Source organism: Notechis scutatus, chromosome 2 (genome assembly GCF_049901735.1).
Source record: "Notechis scutatus isolate UNSWTSFEM ecotype Mainland chromosome 2, rNotScu1.2, whole genome shotgun sequence".
NCBI lineage: Eukaryota > Metazoa > Chordata > Lepidosauria > Squamata > Elapidae > Notechis > Notechis scutatus.
In genome coordinates, this window is record NC_142010.1 from 163,638,797 (window position 1) to 163,659,609 (window position 20,813).

At 39.2% G+C, this 20,813-nt stretch overlaps 1 protein-coding gene across 4 annotated transcripts in view; it reads left to right on the forward strand.

The window, feature by feature from the left end:
- STXBP5L (syntaxin binding protein 5L) overlaps positions 1–20,813 on the forward strand; it is an 81,351-nt gene that overhangs the window by 24,121 nt on the left and 36,417 nt on the right. For all 4 annotated transcript variants that reach the window (XR_015747923.1, XR_015747925.1, XR_015747924.1 and 1 more), the window contains exons 7-10: positions 2,708–2,791; positions 4,888–5,011; positions 12,065–12,143; positions 12,851–13,005. Coding sequence is in view for 1 of the 4 variants with exons in the window: in XM_087957233.1 (XP_087813359.1) it covers positions 2,708–2,791; positions 4,888–5,011; positions 12,065–12,143; positions 12,851–13,005 (442 nt within the window). In the remaining 3 variants the exon portion in view is untranslated. The remainder of the gene's footprint in view (positions 1–2,707; positions 2,792–4,887; positions 5,012–12,064; positions 12,144–12,850; positions 13,006–20,813) is intronic.

The window sequence follows — 20,813 nt, forward strand, 5'->3', positions numbered from 1 at the left end:
TACAATTTCAAATTCTCCTTGTATGTTCCCTATGCTCTGAGCATTAGTGTACATGAATCTGATCTCTTTATGACTGACTTTGCATATGCTTCCTATGTCATCCGTTTTATACCTAAGTGCAAAATACACTTGCTCTGATATCCTGATTAAATGAATTAGTGAGTTAGCTGCTGTTGCAAAGAGGCATCCCTTGACTTGAGTTCTTCCATGATGACTTTAACACATCCTAAAGCTTTGCATGGCTTTAGTTGTTTTATTGCCCCTTTGATTTATCCAGTGCTTGGCACTTTCTCTGGTACTTGATTCCTCAGGAGGACCTTTGTTATGAAGTTATCCTGCAGGTGGTATGTCAGGTTCTAGTTGGTTATGCAGTAGGTGGAACTATCAAATGAATATTTGAATAAATCTGTATAAATATAAACATAGATTTATCTTGTGTAAATGCTCTCTACAAGAATCTGAACTACTAATGGTCAGACTGGCAGTAGATGAAGATCAGCAGAATTCAAGGTGAGCTTAGATCTCTTGTAGGTGAGAAGGGACTTGAGACTGTTGACTTATTTGACCCCCTCCCTTGGAGCCAGCTTGGTCATCTCCTACAGATTCTATCACTTCAAATTTTCAGTACTGCAAAATATACAAAACTATAACTACTGAAAAAAGTATCGTGCATACAACTCCGAAATAGCACAACATGTATATAGGGTGTATAGGTATCCTTCGATATGCTTACTGATTTGCAAATTTTTGCATTTTTGCAGTAGTATTGTTTATCTGTTTTTCCATTCCAATCTAAGTGCATTTAGGCAGGACATAGCAAATAGGGATAATGGTATCTTCTTTTGGAAGGGGTATCTCAACCCTTGGCAAATGTAATACTTTCTTGTGTTATTTTGTTATCTTATCAAAATCATTTTACAAGTTTCTAAAATTCTTTTAAAAAGCATGAAAATAAAGCATATGTGTTTGATTTATACATTTTATAAACTTTTTTTTTAAATAAATACAAATTGCAGCAGTTGAGTGGGGCAAATAATTATTGGTTTACAGTAGGTGCTAAGGGACAATAGTATTCTGCTTTGATTCTGGAACATAGAACATAGAATAATAGGGTTAGAAGCAACCTTGGAGGTCTTCTAGTCCAACCCATTCAAGTGTCTTCTTGAAAACCTCCAGTGATAAAGCATCACAACTTCCAGAGATTGATTAATTGCTATGTCATGAAATTTCTCCTTAGTTCTAGGCTGGATCTCTTTTTAATGATCTCTCCCCGTTACTTTTTGTCCTGCCCTCAGGAACATTGGAAAATAAGTTGACCTCCTCTAATTTTAAATTTTCCCCTAAGGAACATTTATTAGAGTAAATAAGATAGGCAAACAGGAGCATCGTGGGGAAAAGGATTTAGCAATCCAATATAAAGGAAAAGTTTATATTGCTAGGAAATCCATATTACTGTCACTGGTGAAGTTAATCTCAACACAGATTGCAATTTACTCAATAATATTTGTAAGCTACTTAAGAGAAAATAACATAAGTTTGTTCCTTTCTTTAAAAATGTGGAACATTCATGACCAGGTTGTATTTATATTCCATATTTGTTGTATTATTATGTTAAGATATTTAAAATTTAATAGCTGGAGCAGTGAAGTGTTGGACAATGAGTAAGAACACACAGTTATTAGCTAATTGGTTGAAGAGAGCTGGCCACTGCATGAAGGAATCTGAGCTGTGATTGGTTGCTGTGAGAATAAAGGAGGAGTTTCCTTGTTTTCTGCCTTTTTCCCTCTGTGTGCCCTGCGTGTTCTGTGATTTACCTCATGATGTCCCTGTTGTGTTAATTTACCTGACAATGGTCCTGTTTACCTATCTTATTTACTGTAAATTTTATTTTTATTTTTTAATTTATTTTTGCCAATTGCTTACAAGATAATAGGTATAAGTAAAAACATAGTTATGAATACATGGATACATATAAGAAAAATAAAAGAAACAATAGGACAGGGACAGTAGGCACGTTGGTGCACTTATGCACGCCCCCTACAGACCTCTTAGGAAAGGGGTGAAGTCAATAGTAGACAGTCTAAGGTTAAAGTTTTTGGGGTTTGGGGAAGAAACCACAGAGTCAGGTAGAGTATTCCAGACATTGACCACTCTGTTGCTGAAGTCGTATTTCCTGCAATCAAGTTTGGTGTGATTAACCTTGAGTTTGTATCTATTGTTTGCTCTTGTGTTGTTATGGTTGAAGCTGAAGTATTCATTGAAAGGTAGGACATTGCAATGTATGATTTTATATACTATACTTAGATCAGACCGAAGGTGGTGTAGTTCTAGGTTTTCTAGGTCTAGAATTTCAAGTCTGGTGGCATAAGGTATTCTGCAATGAGTAGAGGAGTGGAGAACTCTTCTTGTGAAATATTTCCAGACTTTCTCAACTGTGTTAATATCAGATACGTAATGTGGGTTCCAGACTGATGAGCTGTATTCGAGTATTGGTCTAGCAAATGTTTTGTATGCTTTAGTTATTATATATTTATTTATATAAAACTGGGAGGTGTCAGCATCTCTGACTCCATTTGGATACTGGCTGTGCAATTCCCTGACATACTATTGCATATGTTACATTTAACTGCATGTGCTTTACAATAAATATTAACGCATATTAGTTTGATAATTTGATTATGTTTTCTTTCCCCTCCCTCTTCTGCAGTTATTAATAGGTTATGAAAATGGGACCATAGTATTATGGGATTTGAGATCAAAAAGAGCAGATTTAAGAGCATATTATGATGAGGTAAGCTATTTCTGTTTGTTTTTTTTAATCACAAGGTATGTACAGTTTTCTGGCTTCTAAAATATATACAAAGATTAATGTCATCCATTTGCCTCAGACATGATGCATACTGAATGGATGGCAGCAAAAAGAAATAAAAATGCAAATCTCAGATGTACATGAGATAATAAAGATCAGCCATAATTGTGTTATGCTTGCTATATTCCTCTATTCCAGTGGTCACCAACCAGTGGGCCGTGGCCCACTGGTGGTCCGCAAGAAAATTTTGGTGGTCCGCAGAGAAATGTCACCCGCAGAGCACCCCCCAAAGCAATTAATCCAGGCTGCGTGGGAACACAAGGCTGTGCTGTCCGCATGACCCGTGTGAACCCTCCCTGTCCACTCACTCCTTACCTGGAAACTTGCCTGTTAAGTTGCTATTTTTCCTTTTTCCCCCCCCGACCATCAGCTGTTCTGCTCTGCTGGGAGATTTAGGTTAGCTTAAAAGCAGGAAACCATTTTATTTCTTGCTTTCTAGCTAATCTTTAGATCTTCAGCTCTGCACGCAGAACCTTCCTTAGGACTGAAGTTTCTATTATTCAGTGCAGACTCAGGTAGCCGATAGCAGATAGATAGATCTCTGAATGAATCTGTGATTCTGTGAGCAACTCAATCTGCCTGCCTGCTTTGCCTGATTTTGGGTAAAAGTTGCTCTTTTTTATATAAAAAATTCAATATTTACATACATGGTATGTTGTGAGTTAATTTTGTGAGTTTGCTTGCAAGCAAATTTTATGTGACAGACTCAAGTAGCCAATGGCAGAATGGTAGATCTCTGAGTGAATCTGTGATTTTGTGACAACTCAATCTGCCGCCGGTTTGCCTGATTTTGGATAAAAGTTGCTCTTTTTAATAAAAAAATTCAATATTTACAAAAATATTTATAATATTTACATACAAGCCATGCCAAGCCAGTCACATGACCACCAACCACACCCATAAATTAGGCCACGCCCACAGAACCAGTTGTTAATAACTTTGAATCCCACCCCTGCCTCTGTGTGTGTGTGTGTGTGAGAGAGAGAGAGAGAAGAAGGGAGGGAGAGAGAGAGGTTAGATCAGATCTCTCTCTCGCGCACACGCTCTCTGTCCCACCAACGTCAGCAAGCCACTGTCAGTCAAAATTCATATTAGTGGTCCCTGGGATTTAAAATTATGAGTTTGGTGGTCCCTGAGGTCCAAAAGGTTGGCGACCCCTGCTCTATTCAATTTATTAAAACCACATTCCCATGTTACTTTAGAAGATCCAGTTCCTACAAGGCATTTGCTTCCAACCTAGTCATAGCCACATTCTCAAGAAGAAAATTGGATAATCACCTGTCTAAGCTCTGTGCTCTTTGAAAAAAGGATGAGATATTGAATATTTATTTAACATTATCTCAGATTTTAAATAGGCAGAAGGCATATTTAGAGCTAATGCTCACTAATGTGAGAAACCAGGTCCTCTTACAGTATTCTTATACAGTATGTATAATTTATTTTAGTGGGATTTATTTTTAAGACAAAAGGTTAGAATTCAGTAGTTAATCTAAATAATAAAAATGGAAGATGGCTCTGGATGGTTGACTGAGTGCAAGAATCTAATTTATCACTGGCAGCTATTAAGCCTTTGCTTGAACAGTGAAGGGGAAATTGGTTCCTTTATCAAATTGGTATTACTATTAGGTTTTTTTCTTCCAGACTTTTAGTAACTTCCTGTTACTTAAAGCCACTGTTCCCTGATTTTCTCAGGGAAGCAGAGTAAATATCACATTAGCAGAAGGAAAAGAAGGAGGATGGTGAAAGTATTCACATTTAATTAGAAACCCAAAAGAATGAAGGAAGTTTCTAAGAAGCTGCTCTTCCCACCCCCCCCCATTTCTTCATGTATTCTTGCTCTTCAAGGGTGCTTAATAAGTTAACTAGACCCTGAGCATTTATCATTTTTCATGTTCCTGGTGTTAAACCTTGGTGAATTCATTCTGCATAAATTTGATTTCTTTAGAGGTGGTCTCAGTAGGCACAGCCATTCTTTGTGGGAGCTCAAGGTTCTCTTTGTGATTCGTTGTTCTGTTTAGGCTATTCATTCAATGGGATGGCATCATGAAGGGAAACAATTTATGTGCAGTCATTCTGATGGCAGTTTAACTCTATGGAATCTAAAAAGTCCCAGCCGGCCTTTCCAGATAATCATTCCTCATGGTAAGATATATCCATTGTTGCTGGCATATGGAAGGTACAATTAAAGCATTCAAGTTCTGATCAATGCACTTTTGTGTTGGTCCTGAGCAATGGACCTTGCTAATTTAAAGATTTGTAGAATCTTGAATTGTAGCATTTGAATCTGGGATCTATTTTTCATGATTTTTCTAATTGGAACTGCTTTCCATGATCTAGCCTGTTGTTGTAAATAATGTGGCAGAGGACTCACTATTCCCTTTCTCTCCAGAAGTAAAAAAATATAATTGAAGACAAGATCTATACTAGGGACAAATCTCAGTAAAGGGCAATGTGCTTTAGGGCTAAGGTTATCTGGTTTAGTCAAAGACTAGCTTGGTGGATAGACAATCGTTTAATGTGTGGACTAATTTACCTCTCGTTTATCCAGTTGAGAAAAATGTCGCCATATTTCCTTCAAAGGCAAGTAGAAGCTTTAGAAAGCAAGTTGTCCGAATAAAATTCTGACAGAGCAGCTGAACTGCTTGCAGAGAGAAAATGATGAAGCAAAAACATACAGAGAAAATGAATTATGAGAAAATGTTTCTCTCGAAAAAGGATCCAAAAAGAAAAGAGAAGTGTTGTGAAATATTCTGATTGCCCCGGCTGGTCCCTGAGGAAAGCAAAACTCTTGACTCTTGAAAGCACAAAGCAATTCTTTTGTTTCCCCAAACATAACCCCTTGATCAGCCCACTGGCAACTAATGTGATACCGCAAAGTTGTTTTGAGAATGCTGAGGTGCTAGGCAAATAACAGGTTACTCTCTGGGCAAGATGACCTTGGAACCAGGCTGGAACCGGCTGGGAGGGAATCTGCTCTGTCTCCAAAAACAGTCCCCCTCCCTAATTCCCAAGAGGTTACAATGAAAGAAAAAGGATTTGAAAAATGCCAGCAAGCCTTCCTTCCCCACTGTCTACTCTAACAGAATGGCAGGACATGATGGTGGACCTGACACTGATGCTGGAATGTGCTGGTCTTTGACTGGACTGTAAAGGTTGATTTGATTTGATTTGATTTGATAGTAGAATGGGACAATTTATAGAGGAGAAATGGCCTTGGGGCACATATGTAAAATCAGGACTGGCTTTATTGCTAAGGTTGAATAGACACTGGCCCAGGGAGTACAGAATTGAAATGACTTCCAAAAATACAGTAAAAAACAGAAAAGCAGTAATGGTGCTGTCATGCCCCTGTCGGAGTCTGATTCCGAGGAGGAAGCCGAACAACTGACAGGGAGTGGGAGTGTGGCTCCTTTGGCTGTGGAGGAGACTGTGGAAGGGCAAAGTATGGCTGGGCAGAGCAGGGGAGAGGTAGAAGAAAGGAGAGGGAGTTCGGAGGAAGACCTAGGCCCACCCCCTCTTCATCCTAGGGCACGCAGGGAAGAATGGAGAAGAGAGCAATGTGGTTGCGTGGCTTACGGGGGAGGAAAGAGCCCTGATTCCCTTCACTAGCTGTAGCTGGGAACACAGTTTATTAAAAAGGCAAGCTGTGTGCGGCAGACTGTTGGGAGCAAATATGACTTTATCTTGCATTCTCATGACTTATCTGTGTTCCTGGTGTCTTCCCAACTGTGTGAGTTTTGCCGTGCTTTCAAGTCTGAAATTCTTGTTCCTGCCCTGCCAAACTAATTACTTCAGTTTGGCTTGTTTGGGCTTTAAATTACAATTTGTATTACCCTGTTTTGGACTGAATTTTCTGCAGTCAAAGGCTGTTCCTGGGAGAGTTTTTCTCTAGCCAGAAGGTAACCTTGACATTGGGGACAAAGTTGGAGATAATAAAAGGACTCTTATTAATTATCTGACTTTGTTGCCTTTGTGCCATGCCCCGGGTCATCACAGGTGCACTCTGTAAGCCAGCACAACCACTGGAGCATTGAATTGTTGCTTTATGACGACAATGAATACTGATATACTGTAGTAATTACTTACTGTGTAAATAAAGTGAAAATGGCTGAGAAAAAAAAATGTCCTAAGGATAGCCTCCAAAACTCAAAGAAAGAAAGAAACAAGATGACATCTTTTTTTTTTAAAATTGCTCACTGAATACAAAAATGAATCAAACTGTAAAGAGAACTGGGATAAGATTTTGCCTAGGCTGCCAAAATGTCTAGAGCCAATCCTTCATGAACTATCATGAATATTATGAGAGTAAAGAAGATGAGAAATTCTTCAGAAAGGAAAGGTGTCTAGCAAAATGAATTGTCACTACTGCCTGAGATGTGTTTTTAGGGAGCAAGCTTGCTCTCTTTGCCAACTGCCTAACATTGCCTTTGTTAAGTTTGGAGAATAAGGAGACCAGACATCTGACCAGTGACTTCAACTCTTTAATAATAACAGGAATCAGAATGGAACAGAGCAATGCTATGGGCAGCAGTAACCCTTTATAGGGTTAGCTGCTGCCTTATTAACCAATGAAAATGTGCAACAGGTTCCAACTACTGACCAATAAGGACAGTCCCAAAAGTGGCCAATCAGGGACTGGTTCTGGCCCAATCCCAAGTTGTTGTATAAGGACCAATCAAGTGTGCAGGTTTTCAACCCCTAATTTGCATTTAGGTTATTCACTTTTATTGATTCACAACACCCCTCCCCTTGGGTTCCGTTTGAGGGAGCTGTGATAAAATCTCAAGATAGGCAGGCCGTTTGGTCTGCCTGGATGATTTCGAGGCTCCACCGGGTTTTGTCCAATGTCCAGTTCGTGGAGCGTTTGGATGACCATTGTTAAGTTCTATTTCGCTGCGGCGATTCCGTGCTACATTCACTGTGGTTGTCTCTGCTATTGAGCGGGTGTTTTGTTGGTCATGCTGTGGGGCGTGATGTGCTGCAATAAGAGGATTCGATTGATTTTCTCGTCGATGTTGCCAAATTCCATTTTATGCAGGGTCTTTTTCACAAATTGTACCATGCGTTCTGCACGTCCATTCGCCGCAGGGTGCGGGCGAGTCAGCGCATGGCGGATGCCCCGATCAGCCAGATATTGTTCAAAGGGCAATGCAGTGAACTGAGGGCCGTTGTCCGAGACCAACACGTCCGGAAACCCGTGCGTGGCAAATAGTCTGTTTAATTTATTAATAACTGAGTCGGTTGTAGTTGTGTGCATTCGATGAATCTCGAGCCAGTTAGAATAGGCGTTGACAGTAATCAGGAAAGTGTGACCTTTGGTAGGCCCGCAAAGTCAATATGAATACGGGACCACGGTCCCTCGGTGTTTCCCATTCGGTTGGGCTTGCTTTCGGTGGGGCGTTGCTGACGTCCTGGCAGCGTTGGCACGTAGCGACCCAGGCCTCGATTCTTTTGTCGATTCCGGCCACCAAGCGTAGCTGCGTGCAGTGATTTCATCCGCACAATGCTCGGATGTCCCTCATGCAATACCGCCAACACAGTCTGTTGCAATTTGCTAGGGATTACGACTCGATCACCCCACAAGATACAGCCTTTTTGGGAAAACAGCTCGGTTTGGCGGGCTTTGAAGGCGCCCATTCAGGTGCAATTTGGTCCGTCGGCCACCCCGTTCAACCCAGCGTAGTATGTGTTGCAGAACTGGGTCACGTTTCGTTTCAAAAGCAATGTCTCTAGCCGTCAAGGGTGGTGCCTGTAGAGTTTCAATCTGTAGTGTTGAGAGGGTTGGGGCTGGATCCACAACAGCGTCTGGGAGCGGTGTTCTGCTCAATGCATCGGCGTGGAGAATCGATTTCCCGGGCGGTGCTGCAAGGTGTAGTTGTAGGCCGCCAGGAATTCAGACCAACGGGTCATTCTGGGGGACAATATATACGGGGTTGGTTTATTACCCGCAATGATCCCCAGTAGCGGTTTATGATCGGTGATTATTGTAAAGCATACGGCCATAAACATATTCGTGAAATCTTTTAACTGCAGCAACAATAGCTAAAGCTTCTTTGTCCATCTGACTATAATTGCGTTCAGCTTTAGCTAAGGTTCGAAAAAAACGCGATGGGGGCTTCCGCTCCGTTTGGTAACACGTGGGCCAGAATTGCCCCAACCCCAAAGGTGATGCATCACACGTGATAGTGAGCGGCAGAGTCTCGTTGTACTGCATAAGTACTGAATCAGAAGTTAGCAATTTCTTTACTTGTTGGAAAGCATGTTGTTCCCGTTGTCCCCAAACCCACGTTGCTTTTTTGTCTAATAGTCTATGCAATGGTTCAGCTACTGTTGCTTTGTGGGGTAAAAACACATTATAGAAATTGATAAGTCCAAGGAACGCCTGTAGGTCTGCCTTGTTCCTCGGAGTGGGTGCCTTTTTAATTGCTCGTAATTTGTCTTCGGTGGGATGAATTCCTTGGCTGTCCAGGAGGTATCCCAAAATTCTACTTTTCGGTACATAAGTGGCATTTATCTTTTTTACTCTGAGGCCTGCATTTTGGAATCTTAGTAAAACCTCTCTGAGTCGTTTTTCTAGGATGTCTTTGTTAGGTGCGGCGATGAGTACATCGTCGAAATATGGGACAATGCCTTTTATCCCTTGTAACAACCTTTCCATTAAACTCTGGAAGATTCCAGGGCGACGCTTACTCCGAGTGGAGCCGGTTGCATTTAAATGCGCCCTATGTGTTACGATCGTTTGCGCCTCGGCTGTGGTTGGGTCTACAGGCAATTGTTGATATGCCTGGGCTAAATCTAGTTTGGCGAAAACTTTCCGCCACCCAGAGAATGGAGTAAGTGTTGCACTACCGGTACTGGATAAGCACTTTGCTGCAGTGCGTGGTTTAATGTGGCCCGGTAGTCTCCGCAAATTCTTAGGGACCCATCAGGCTTGATAGGCGTCACTGATAGGTTTCCCAACGGGCGTGGTCGGTGGGTTCCAGTACGCCCTGCGCTATCAGCTTATCGAGTTGTTCGTCGATTTTAGGCTTTATAGCGAACGGCACCACGCGCGCTTAAGGCGGATGGGTGCTATTTCAGGGTTCAAGTTAAACGAGATTGGGGTCCCCTTATACTTGCCTAGTCCGTTCGCGAAAACGTCTTGGAATTCTTGCACAGTGCTTCCTCCCAATCGACGCTTTCGGCCTTGTGGACTCCGGCTACAATGATTCCGAGCGGCCTGAACCATTGCAGGCCTAGAAGACTAGGCCTGTCTCGATCCACGACAGTCAGTGGTAGTGTGACGGTGCGGTCCTTGAATGAGACCTGGAATCTGCGGGACCCGACGACGGGGTCGGTTGCCCTGATAGTCTTTGAGTATAACCCTCTGAGGGTTAAGGTCTTGGCAGCGGATCGTTGGAAGGAGCTGTTGAAGCGTTTTCCACGACACCATCGAGAGGGAAGATCCCGAGTCTACCTCCATCACGCAAGGTTTGTTTTCGATGGCGACCTTTACCGGATTTTCCCGGCATCAAGGGATGTAGCGTGGCCTATGGTGATTGTTTGGTGGGTCTCTTCCCACCTGGTTTCCTCACGCCTGGTGGAAATGGTGGACGGCTTGTTTCTGTAGGAGTGGTTCACTTTTTCTCGGTGTGTGCCGAAGAATCCGGAAGACTGGAATTCGGCCTGTCGGGGTTTGGAGTTCTGTTTGCTCCTGCAAACCTTTGCGATGTGACCGCGTCTCCCGCAATGGCGGCAAAGTGCGTCAAGGAATTTGCAGCCGGATCGTGGTGATTTGCTCCACAGCCGGCACACGGTCGAAATGAGTGTTGTGAGGACTGGTCTCTCTCCGTTCGAAGTCGGTTGACCTCTTCCTCATCGCTGTCGGACGGGGACTCTAGGTCTTCGTGATGAGTTGATACCGGGTGTCTCTCTGAGCGAGGCGAGGTATCAGTGGCGAGTTTACGTAGCAGTGCGTTGGTGCGGCGCATTCGGGCTGCCGACTTCTTGGTTGCCTCTGCTGCCGAGGCTTCTTTAAGGGCATCGGTGAGACTGATGTCCCCCTTAGCCATGATTTTACTCTGGATCGTGCCGTCTTCTAGGCCCAGAACCAAAGCGATCCCGGAGAGCTTCTTCTAAGTCTGCGAATCCAGAGGCCTCCAAGGTTTCGGAGGTCCGCGATATAATCAGCAAGGCTTTCACCTTTCTGTTGGTCCCTCCGTAATATTCGTGTCTTCGGACTAAGGTTGGCACAGCGGGTGCATAGTGAGCCCGTAGTAAAGGCTCGAGGACGTCCCAGTCCATCTCTTTACCTCTGCTGGCTTGGCAAGTGACTTTGCCATTTTAAACACGGTTGGTCCACAATGCGTTAGAAAGATAGCTCTTTTTTGCCGGTTGTCGCATCTTTCAAATTGTTGGTTTCTAGAAACATCTGGAAACGATCCATGTAGGCCTCCCAGTCTTCGGTCTCTGGATTGAATGGGCGGGTGGTACGGCACCGCTGGCCATGTTGCCGTTGATGGTGTGTGTTCGACCACGTGCTCTGTTAGTTGCTCTGTAGATTAGTCAGCTCTTCGGTCTCCGTATCCCATCCTCATCGCCAGTGTTAAGTTTGGAGAATAAGGAGACCAGACATCTGACCAGTGACTTCAACTCTTTAATAATAACAGGAATCAGAAGGGAACAGAGCAATGCTATGGGCAGCAGTAACCCTTTATAGGGTTAGCTGCTGCCTTATTAACCAATGAAAATGTGCAACAGGTTCCAACTACTGACCAATAAGGACAGTCCCAAAAGTGGCCAATCAGGGACTGGTTCTGGCCCAATCCCAAGTTGTTGTATAAGGACCAATCAAGTGTGCAGGTTTTCAACCCCTAATTTGCATTTAGGTTATTCACTTTTATTGATTCACAACAGCCTTATTCAGCAAAGGTTTGGCATTTTACTACTACTAATTTATTGATAAGGCAGGCCGCATCTGAATCACCTAAGTGTTTCAGCTCTTTTTGATGCCATAGCCCCAGCTGAGCTCATGAAACGCATTGGGATATTGTTCTTCATTGTATCCCTGAGGTCATTTCCAATCCACGGAGGCCCCTAGAAATATAATAGCTTTAGTCTTGCAATTGTTTGTTATTGCTCAGAACAGCCATAGCAACTCTACCCACTGGCATTATGGAAAAATAAATGAGTCTTTTCAAAACAATTCTTTTACAGGTAAGATTCAGCGAGATGGGAAAAAAGTTGAATCTTGTAAGCCCATTCTTAAAACAGAATACAAGACCTGTAAAAACAGGTAGGTACTCTTCTTGATCACACTAAGGAGGCAGTTATTATCCTGAAACAGAACCTTGTACCTTCTGAAACGAGGACACTTACGCAATTAGGTTCACCTTTTTCTACCTCTCTCAACTGTGAACATGTATGGCACTGTTAATCAATGTGACAGTTTCTGCTTATACCTGTACTACAGGATGTATAAGAAAAACTGAGACCAGAAAAATGGTTTTGGTTCTTTTTAAGTGTTTCAGGGAAGCATCCAGGTGTAATTTATTTATCCTTTGTTTATTGAATAAGCCACATTTTATTGATATTAGTGGGGAGAGATAGGTTTAAAGGAACTTTCTTGCTTTCAGCAAGTGAGTAATGCATTTGTGATGCAGGAGTTCAGTGTATACAGTAATAATCTGTACCATAAGAGAGCCCACCTCCTTCAGCATTTGCCATTACTTCTGGATTGGACAAGCAACTGAAGTTACTGTTTTGGTTGGCCAAAGCTAAGGAAACAGTGAAAGCTGCACAAATGACTATTTTAAACATCACAGTTATAAGAAAGAAATTTGATAATCTCATAAATCGTAGAAAGATCACTTACAGTAGAAAGATTATTAGTTTTAATTAAAATTTGGATATAATCTCTTCATCTCAACTTGCAAAAATTGTGATTTCAAAGTCAATGAAAAAGTATGAAGTGTAATTATTATATTTTATTTTTTAATATAGTGACCCTTTTATCATTTTTTCTGGTGGACTTTCTTATGATAAACCTTGGCGAAGGCCAGAGCTGACAATCATGCATGGAAAAGCAATTACAGTGCTTGAAATGGATCACCCTGTGGTTGACTTTTTAACTCTTTGTGAAACTCCATACCCAAATGGTAAGTATGTGTAACAAGTTGAATAAATAACACAACAAATGAAGAATAGTAACTGCATTGCATGACATTGCCATGAAAAATTCCATAATCCTTTTATTAGGCCAAGTAAAATTTTGTAACAGTTCCAGATTTCGTTTAAAAAAAAAAACAGAAAAATCCTTCATGAGATACAGTGAAGGAGGAAGGGGCTGATTAAGATTCTAAAAAATGAAAAGCGGGCAATAATTATAAAAAACCACTTGAGCCAATTAAGTTTCCTGTTCTGTGTATTTTTAAGTCCTTGACTTACAATAGTTCATTTAATGACCATTCAAAGTTACACTGAAGCCACTGGGGAAAAAAAAGACTTATAACTGTTGTAGCATCCCCATGGTTACATGATTAAAATTTGGATGCTTGGCAATTGACTCATATTTATGACAGTTGCAGTCTCCTGATATGTGATCACCTTTTGCAACCTTCTTAGAAGCAAAGTCAATGGGAAATCCAGATTCATTTAACAACCATGTTACTAATTTAATAACTGCAGTGATTGACTTAGCAACTGTGGCAAGAAAAGTTGTAAAATGGGGTAACATTCACTTAACAAATGTTTCACTTATCAACAGAAATTTTGGGCTCAATTGTGGTCATACGTTGAGGGCTACCTGTATTAGGTATTTTGAAACAAATAAAAACTAAGAAGAACTAATTTAAAGTAGAGGAAAGAAAGGAGGGGGGGAAAAAACAAAGTAAAAGCCAAAAGTGAAAAGAAAGAAAGAAAAGAAATAGAAGTAGCTTCTAATTTTGTTTACAGCAATTATAAGTATAAATATAAAATTATTACTTATTTTTTGGTTACAACCCCCCTTTTTTGTTATCCATTTTTTTCTAATCACAACATAAATCATAAATTCATTTTTTTCTGTTTCACCCAGGAATTTCCAGTCAACAACAAATGCAGATATTGTCTTTTCTTTAATTAAGCCATCTTTGCAAATTTCATCATCTTCACCAACCATTATGGCAGATCTTTTCATGTTTCTGCATATGATAATGTTGCTACAGTTATCATATATAAAAATAAAGTTCTATGACCTTTTTTCCAACTATTTATCCATCAATTCAATAAGAAAAACCTTAATTTTTGTGGATTTAGATTTACTGCAATTTTAAGAGCTTAATCTGACAGCAATGTGTTGTCATCCAGGAAGAATCAGGACCATACATTAAGTTCCAGTTAGGAAGGTTCATTGCTCAAGTCTATACATAAGAATCTAGTTAACTAACTGTCAACACTAAACTGGTACTTGGTGAGAATTCAAAGGGGGGCTGGACTTGGATAATTTACGGGAACAGACTGTTTCTTTTCTTGACTCTGACCCAGGCTCTTCCTCTTAATCTCCTACATCACCCTCCCCTCCAATCTGCCCTTCACTACTTCCATGGCTTGTTCAGAGACATCTTTCCCTTCCTACATGGGCTTTTCAGAATCTGAGAATCATGGGAACTTGACAGAGGAGGCAGTGAAGCAATTTCTAAGAAATCTTCCTCCCTGCCTTCTAAAACAGCCATAGAACCAGGTGGTGGTTGCTAGAAAACACAAGAATGTTAGTAGGTCCCTCTCCCCTTACCTTTAGGGCTTGAAGGCCAGAATTGAAAGACCCAGCATAATCATGTGCTCTGCCTGCCTCTAGATGTGCTGGCAGTAGTTGGTTAAGGTTGATTCCTCAGGTAGTACGGCATGGAGGGCCAGGAGCTTGGTCGATTGTGTCTTCTCAGGGAAATTGTGGAAGGAGCAGGGATTCTTGCATTCTCCCAAGAAAGTTCAGTTTCTGAGCAGATAGATTAAATCCAGTAGATTAAATATTGCCTACCTTTGCCCTTTCACCTAGAATACAGAATGCAATACAGAATAACAGATTTGGAAGGGTCTTTGCAGGGACTTCTAATTCAACCCCTTGCTCAAGTAAAAGATCTTATAATATAGAGTCCAGTATTTCTTCTACTTCATATTCTGGTCGTCCATCCATGATCACTGGTAGTTGGGGCAATTGCTGGGAGCATGGGGTGTTGAGGGGCTTTTCTTTAAATAGCAATGAAGGGTGGAAGACTGAATGCATGTTCATGGGGGAGGGGGCAATTGCAAGCGAAAAACTACAACAGTTGAATTGTCGGATAATCTTGAAGAACTGAACAAATTTTGTGTCTAGTTTTTTTTTATGGCCTTGTTGAGATCAAAAACTTAGTAGAGAGCCAGAGTTTGACTCCTTCAGCTATCAGTGGCACTTCCTGTCAATGGGCATCCACAGCTTTCTCATATAACTACTTTGCCTGTTCTCACTGCTGTATTGATAGGGTTTGGGCAGCAATTTCTTATAAAAAATCCACAGTTCCTGGGACAGAGTTCTCCGTCCTAGGGTTCTCTGGTAAAGGGTGTGTGCTGTACAATGCTTTGAAAGGGAGTCATTGTAATTGATATGTGGAGAGAGTTATTATATGAAAACTCTGTTAGTAGAAGCAGTGATGGCCAGTTATCTTGGCTGTAGATGCATTTGGTTAGTCTTCTTCACCTCACTATTCATGGCTGAAGATAAGTTTACTTGAACATTCAAAAGTTGGAACAGTGCTCTCCAAAATCTGGATTAAAATTGATTGCTCATGTTGGAAATTAATTACACCACGCCTCTATAGTGAAAAATATGGTTGAGCTGTTTCTTTGGCAATCCCTTCCAAGGGTTGAAGTGAGACATCTTGATAACAAGATCCACCAAAATTAGTGTGTAATTATTGATCAGGAGGTAAATCAATAATCCAGAGACAGTGTGTGCCATGGGTGGGGGATGGGTGTGTGTGTATAGATGAGTTGTAACAGCTTCAGATAGTAGGATTTGGCCCTTCTGCAATATGCTATGTAGTCCTTGATGTCTGCTGCCATCTTAAGCTTCTTTTAGTGTTCTATGCAGCATCTTGAACACTTCTCCATGCCCCACTGTCTGGTTATCATGGCAAAACTGCAAAACTCTTATCTGAAAGGTTGGGAACTACAATTCTTCTGTTTCAAGGCCACTCCCTCCACCATGAATGGAGATATGATGGGGATATGGTGGGGTTTCTTGGAAGTCATCCATCCGGGCCCGCAAGAACTGGTCCAGAGGTTGATGTGCCTTTATTCTGGTGATTAGATTCTGGTGTGATTGAGTTGCACTCAACAAGTTTTATTGTTTTTTTAAGACAAACATAAACACAACATAAAAACATCAAACCATCTTCCATATATGTACATACAGTGTGTTGGTTGGTTTACAAATTGTTTTGTGCTTCCACTTTGTAGTCTTCAATTAGAATTACATTGTATATGTTCTCATATTGTCAATCAAATATTCCTAAATACAATATCATTATTAATCAATCATTTGACTATGCTATTATTCATTCATGTTTTATGAAATAATCCATATTTTACTTAATTTACTTTATGACAGTTCATATTTCCATCTCAAATCTATCCTATAGTCATTTTGTAGATATAATAATAATAAAAAAATACATTGTGTTCTAAAAATCTACAATTTCATTACCATTTTTTATTGTCTAACCACTGATAGAATAGATCCCAAATTTTATAAAATTGTTTATCTTCTTGTTCTCTGATTTCAAATGTCAATCTACTCATTTCAACACATTCCATTATTTTCTTAATAACTTCCTCCTGTGTTGGTATTTTCTCATTTTTCCAGTTTTTAGCAAATACCATCCTAGCCGCTGTTAATACATTTACAATCAAATATTTCAATTCTTTACTATATATTTCAGGTAAAATTCCCAATAAAAACATCTCTGGTTTCAAGTCTATATGCTTTTTTGTCATTTTTTCCAACCACATGTGGATTTTAGTCCAATATTTTAGCATCCGCACAAGTCCACCACATATGGTAATATGAGCCAGGTGTCTGATGACATTTCCAACATTTTTCAGATTTGTTCTTGAACATTCTTGCTATTCTTGTTGGGGGAAAATGCCACCTGTAAAACATCTTATACAAATTTTCTTTATATGTTGTTGACATTGTCATTTTATAATTTTGAGAACACAATTTTTGCCATTTCTCTAAATCAATCCCATATCCAAAATTCTTCCCCCAAGCAATCATTGTTTCTTTAACTTGTTCTTCCTCTAGTTTAATTTCTAATAAATATCCATACAGTTTTTTAATCACCTTTTCACCAGTACCTGTCAAAATCTTATCTAAATCAGTCAATTTATCATAAAAAACTTTTGTTTTAGAATCTTTAGCATACCTAGAATGTATTTGCGCATATGAAAACCAATTCATCTTTATACTTTGTTCCTCTAGTTTTTGCATAGATTTAAGTTCACCCTTTTCATTCATTATTTCGCCATATCTAACTGTTTGTTCCTTTTTGTATATTATAGGATAAGAAAATGCTTCAATAGTCGATAGCCAAACTGGAATTTTCAAATAACATTGCCTTTTAGTCTTCTCCCAATTTAACCACAGAGACTCCCATATATAATGTCTTCTAAAATACCCCTGTGTTTTAGTTCCTTTATACCATAAGAAAGCATGCCACCCCAACAGCAGATCATGTCCTTCTAGTGTCAACAATCTAGCGTTTCTTAATGTTATCCATTCCTTGACCCACATCAAATTTGTAGCTTGGTAGTACAACTCCCAATTAGGCAAACCAAATCCTCCTCTTATTCTAGCATCTTGCAAAAGTTTTAATTTTATTCTTGCTTTCTTACCTTGCCATATATATTTCAACACGATTTTATTTAAATCTTCAAAATAGTCTTTTCCAAGCCTAATTGGGATTGTTTAAAACAAATATAAAATTCTGGGTAATATATTCATCTTGATATTCTCCCTATTAATGACAGCTGTAAATTTTCCCATTTCGCCAAATCTAGCGCTATCTGTTGCTTAAGTTTAATATAGTTATTCTCTTTTAGTGTACTACATCTTGCTATCAGATGTATCCCCAAGTACTTGATCTTATTTGTGACCTGGATTTTCAATACATCCGCCAATTCTTCCTTTTGTCTTGATAACATATTCTTTGTCAAAATCTTTGTTTTGTCTTTATTTATTTTCAAACCACCTTCCCATATACCTCTATCTTTTCTATCAATTTTAATGCTGTTTCTAGTGGGTCTTCTAAAATAAAAACCAGATCATCTGCAAATGCTTGCAACTTAAATTCTTCCTTTTTAATTTTCATCCCTTTTATATCATTTTCTTCTCTAATATTTCTGTTTAGCACTTCCAAGGTTAACACAAACAACAAAGGTGACAGTGGGCACCCTTGTCTTGTTCCTTTTCTTATATCGATAGAGTCTGTCAGTTCTCCCTCTATCATTACCTTTGCCGTTTGGTTATGATATATAGCTTCTATTGCTTGGGTGAATTTTTTACCAAAGCCCATCTGTTCCAGCTGTAATAACATGAGTCGCCAACTCACATTGTCAAATGCCTTCTGTGCATCTAAAAATATCAAAGCCATTTGTTTTTCAGGGTGTGCCTCGTAGTATTCCAAAGTGTCCAAGGTTACAATCATATTGTCTTTAATTTGTCTCTTTGGCAGAAATCCATTTTGATCAGGGTGAATAAAATTATTTAGGTATTTTTTAAGTCTTTCTGCCAATATTGAAGCAAAAATTTTATAATCTGCGTTTAGTAGGGAAATAGGTCTATAGTTCTTGATTTGTAATAGGTCGGCCTCCTCTTTTGGGACAAGTGTAATATAATAGAAGGTGTATTGTTTAGTCTTAGCATTTCTTTCTCTCCATGTATCTTTTAAATTTATTTCATCTATCATTTTAAAAAAGGATTTAGGGAGAGTCTTTCTATTTTGCTTTGTTGTTTTCTGTGTTGTATAGTCCAATTTATTGTCTACAATTCCATTAAAGTTTCCCATCATAACGCTATTAGCATAGTCCAGTTCAATTATTTTCATATGTAGTTTTCTATAAAATTCTTCTTGATTGTCGTTCGGGGCATAGATTGCAATCAGGAGTGTTTTCATATTATTGTCCATTATTTCCACCATTAGTAATCTTCCATCGTCAGTATAAATCAGTTTCGCTGGGATAATATCTTTAATGTATAAAACTACTCCTCTTTTCTTGCATTGTATCGAAGAAGTAAATATTTTCCCTAGCTTTGGCTGTATCAACAGTTGTTCATGTTGCCTTTTAATATGTACTTCTTGTAGGCAGATTATATCAAATTTTAATTTCTCTAATTTATGGAAAGTTTTCCTTCTTTTAACAGCTGAGTTAAGTCCATTTATGTTAATTGTAATCAGTTTTTTCTCTTCCATGATTATACTTTATAGGTAGGTTTGGCAGCTCTCGTAGATCTTGGTTCACGTTGTTCTTTAACTTCCACCTTTCCGCCTATTGCACCATCTTCTTTTTCAGTCGCTATTTGGCAGTCCTCTTGGAATTCAATTAATGACATTTCTTTTTCTGTCTCCTCCTCTTTCCCTCCAAAATATTCTTTATAAAAGAATTCAGCTTTCTCAATTGAGTCAATTCTGTGTCTCTGTTCTTGCCATATGAACATTATACCTTCTGGAATCAGCCATCTATAATTCACCTCTTTTTAAAGTAGAATTTTAGTCAGGAATTCTCTTCTCATCTCTCTCACTCTTCTGGGTATTTGTTTCAGGACCATAATCTCCTTATCTTTATATTTCAATGTTTTCTCTCTTGCCGCTTGCAATATTTACATTTTAATGGCTTTCTTTGTAAATCTGATGTGAACTTCTCTTGGTAAGCTATTTCTCATTGCATATCTGGTGAAGACTCGAAAAACCTCATATATTCCATCCATCATCTTCTCTTTGGTTATTTCCAGAACTTCAGCCAAGATTTCTATCATTATCTCCGCTAGGTTTTGTCCCTTTTCTTCCTCTATGTTTTGGAATCTGAGATAAAATTTTGATTTGTCCATCTCCCATCTCATCATCCCACTTTTATCTTGTTCAACCACAGTTAATCTGCTATCAATATCTCCAATCTTCTTATCCCTTTGTTTATCTTCTTCAATTTTTTGGAATCTCTCATCATATTTCATCATCATTTGTTAAATGTTCTCCACCTTTTCATCAGTTTTTCCTGTTCTTTGTTCTATGTTCTCTGTTCTCTTTTCAATATTCTTTGTTCTGGTTTGTATATTTTGAATTCCTTGCACGTCACCTTTTCCTGTTCTTTTTCTTGTTGTAACATCGTCTGTATTGAGCATTGTCCTCCAGATAGTGAAGAGGAAGAAGTAGAAGTTGAAGAACCAGCTGCTGTTAGTTTTCTGCTCATTTCAAACAATTCAAAATCTTCAGGTTCTTCTAGACCTTAATCCACTCGTAAGATAACCAATTGTAATTCCAAGTAAAAATAGTGGGGAAAAAAGAAGCCAAATAATAATAATAATTAAAAAAAAATTCTTCGGGCTCTTGTATACCTTAATCCAATCGATTAGTTAAATAGCAGTAAAAACTCAAAAAAGGAAGAAAAAAAACCATAAACCGAAAAAGGAAAAAAATAGTTAAATCTTGCAGGAGGTGGAAAAATAGAAAGTAAAAAACTAAAGAAGAAGAAAAAAGGAGTTCTTCAGGTTCTTCAGCACCTTAATCCAATTAAGAAGTCTCAGGTATGAAAAGATATACAAAAAAAGGAAGGCACAAAAAAAAAACAATATGGAAAGTAAATGAAAAAAAAATACGGGGTAGTGTGAGAGAGAAAAAAACTACTGCCTTTAAAAAAAAGAAGGAAAACATCAATACTAAGACTTTTCCTTTAAAAA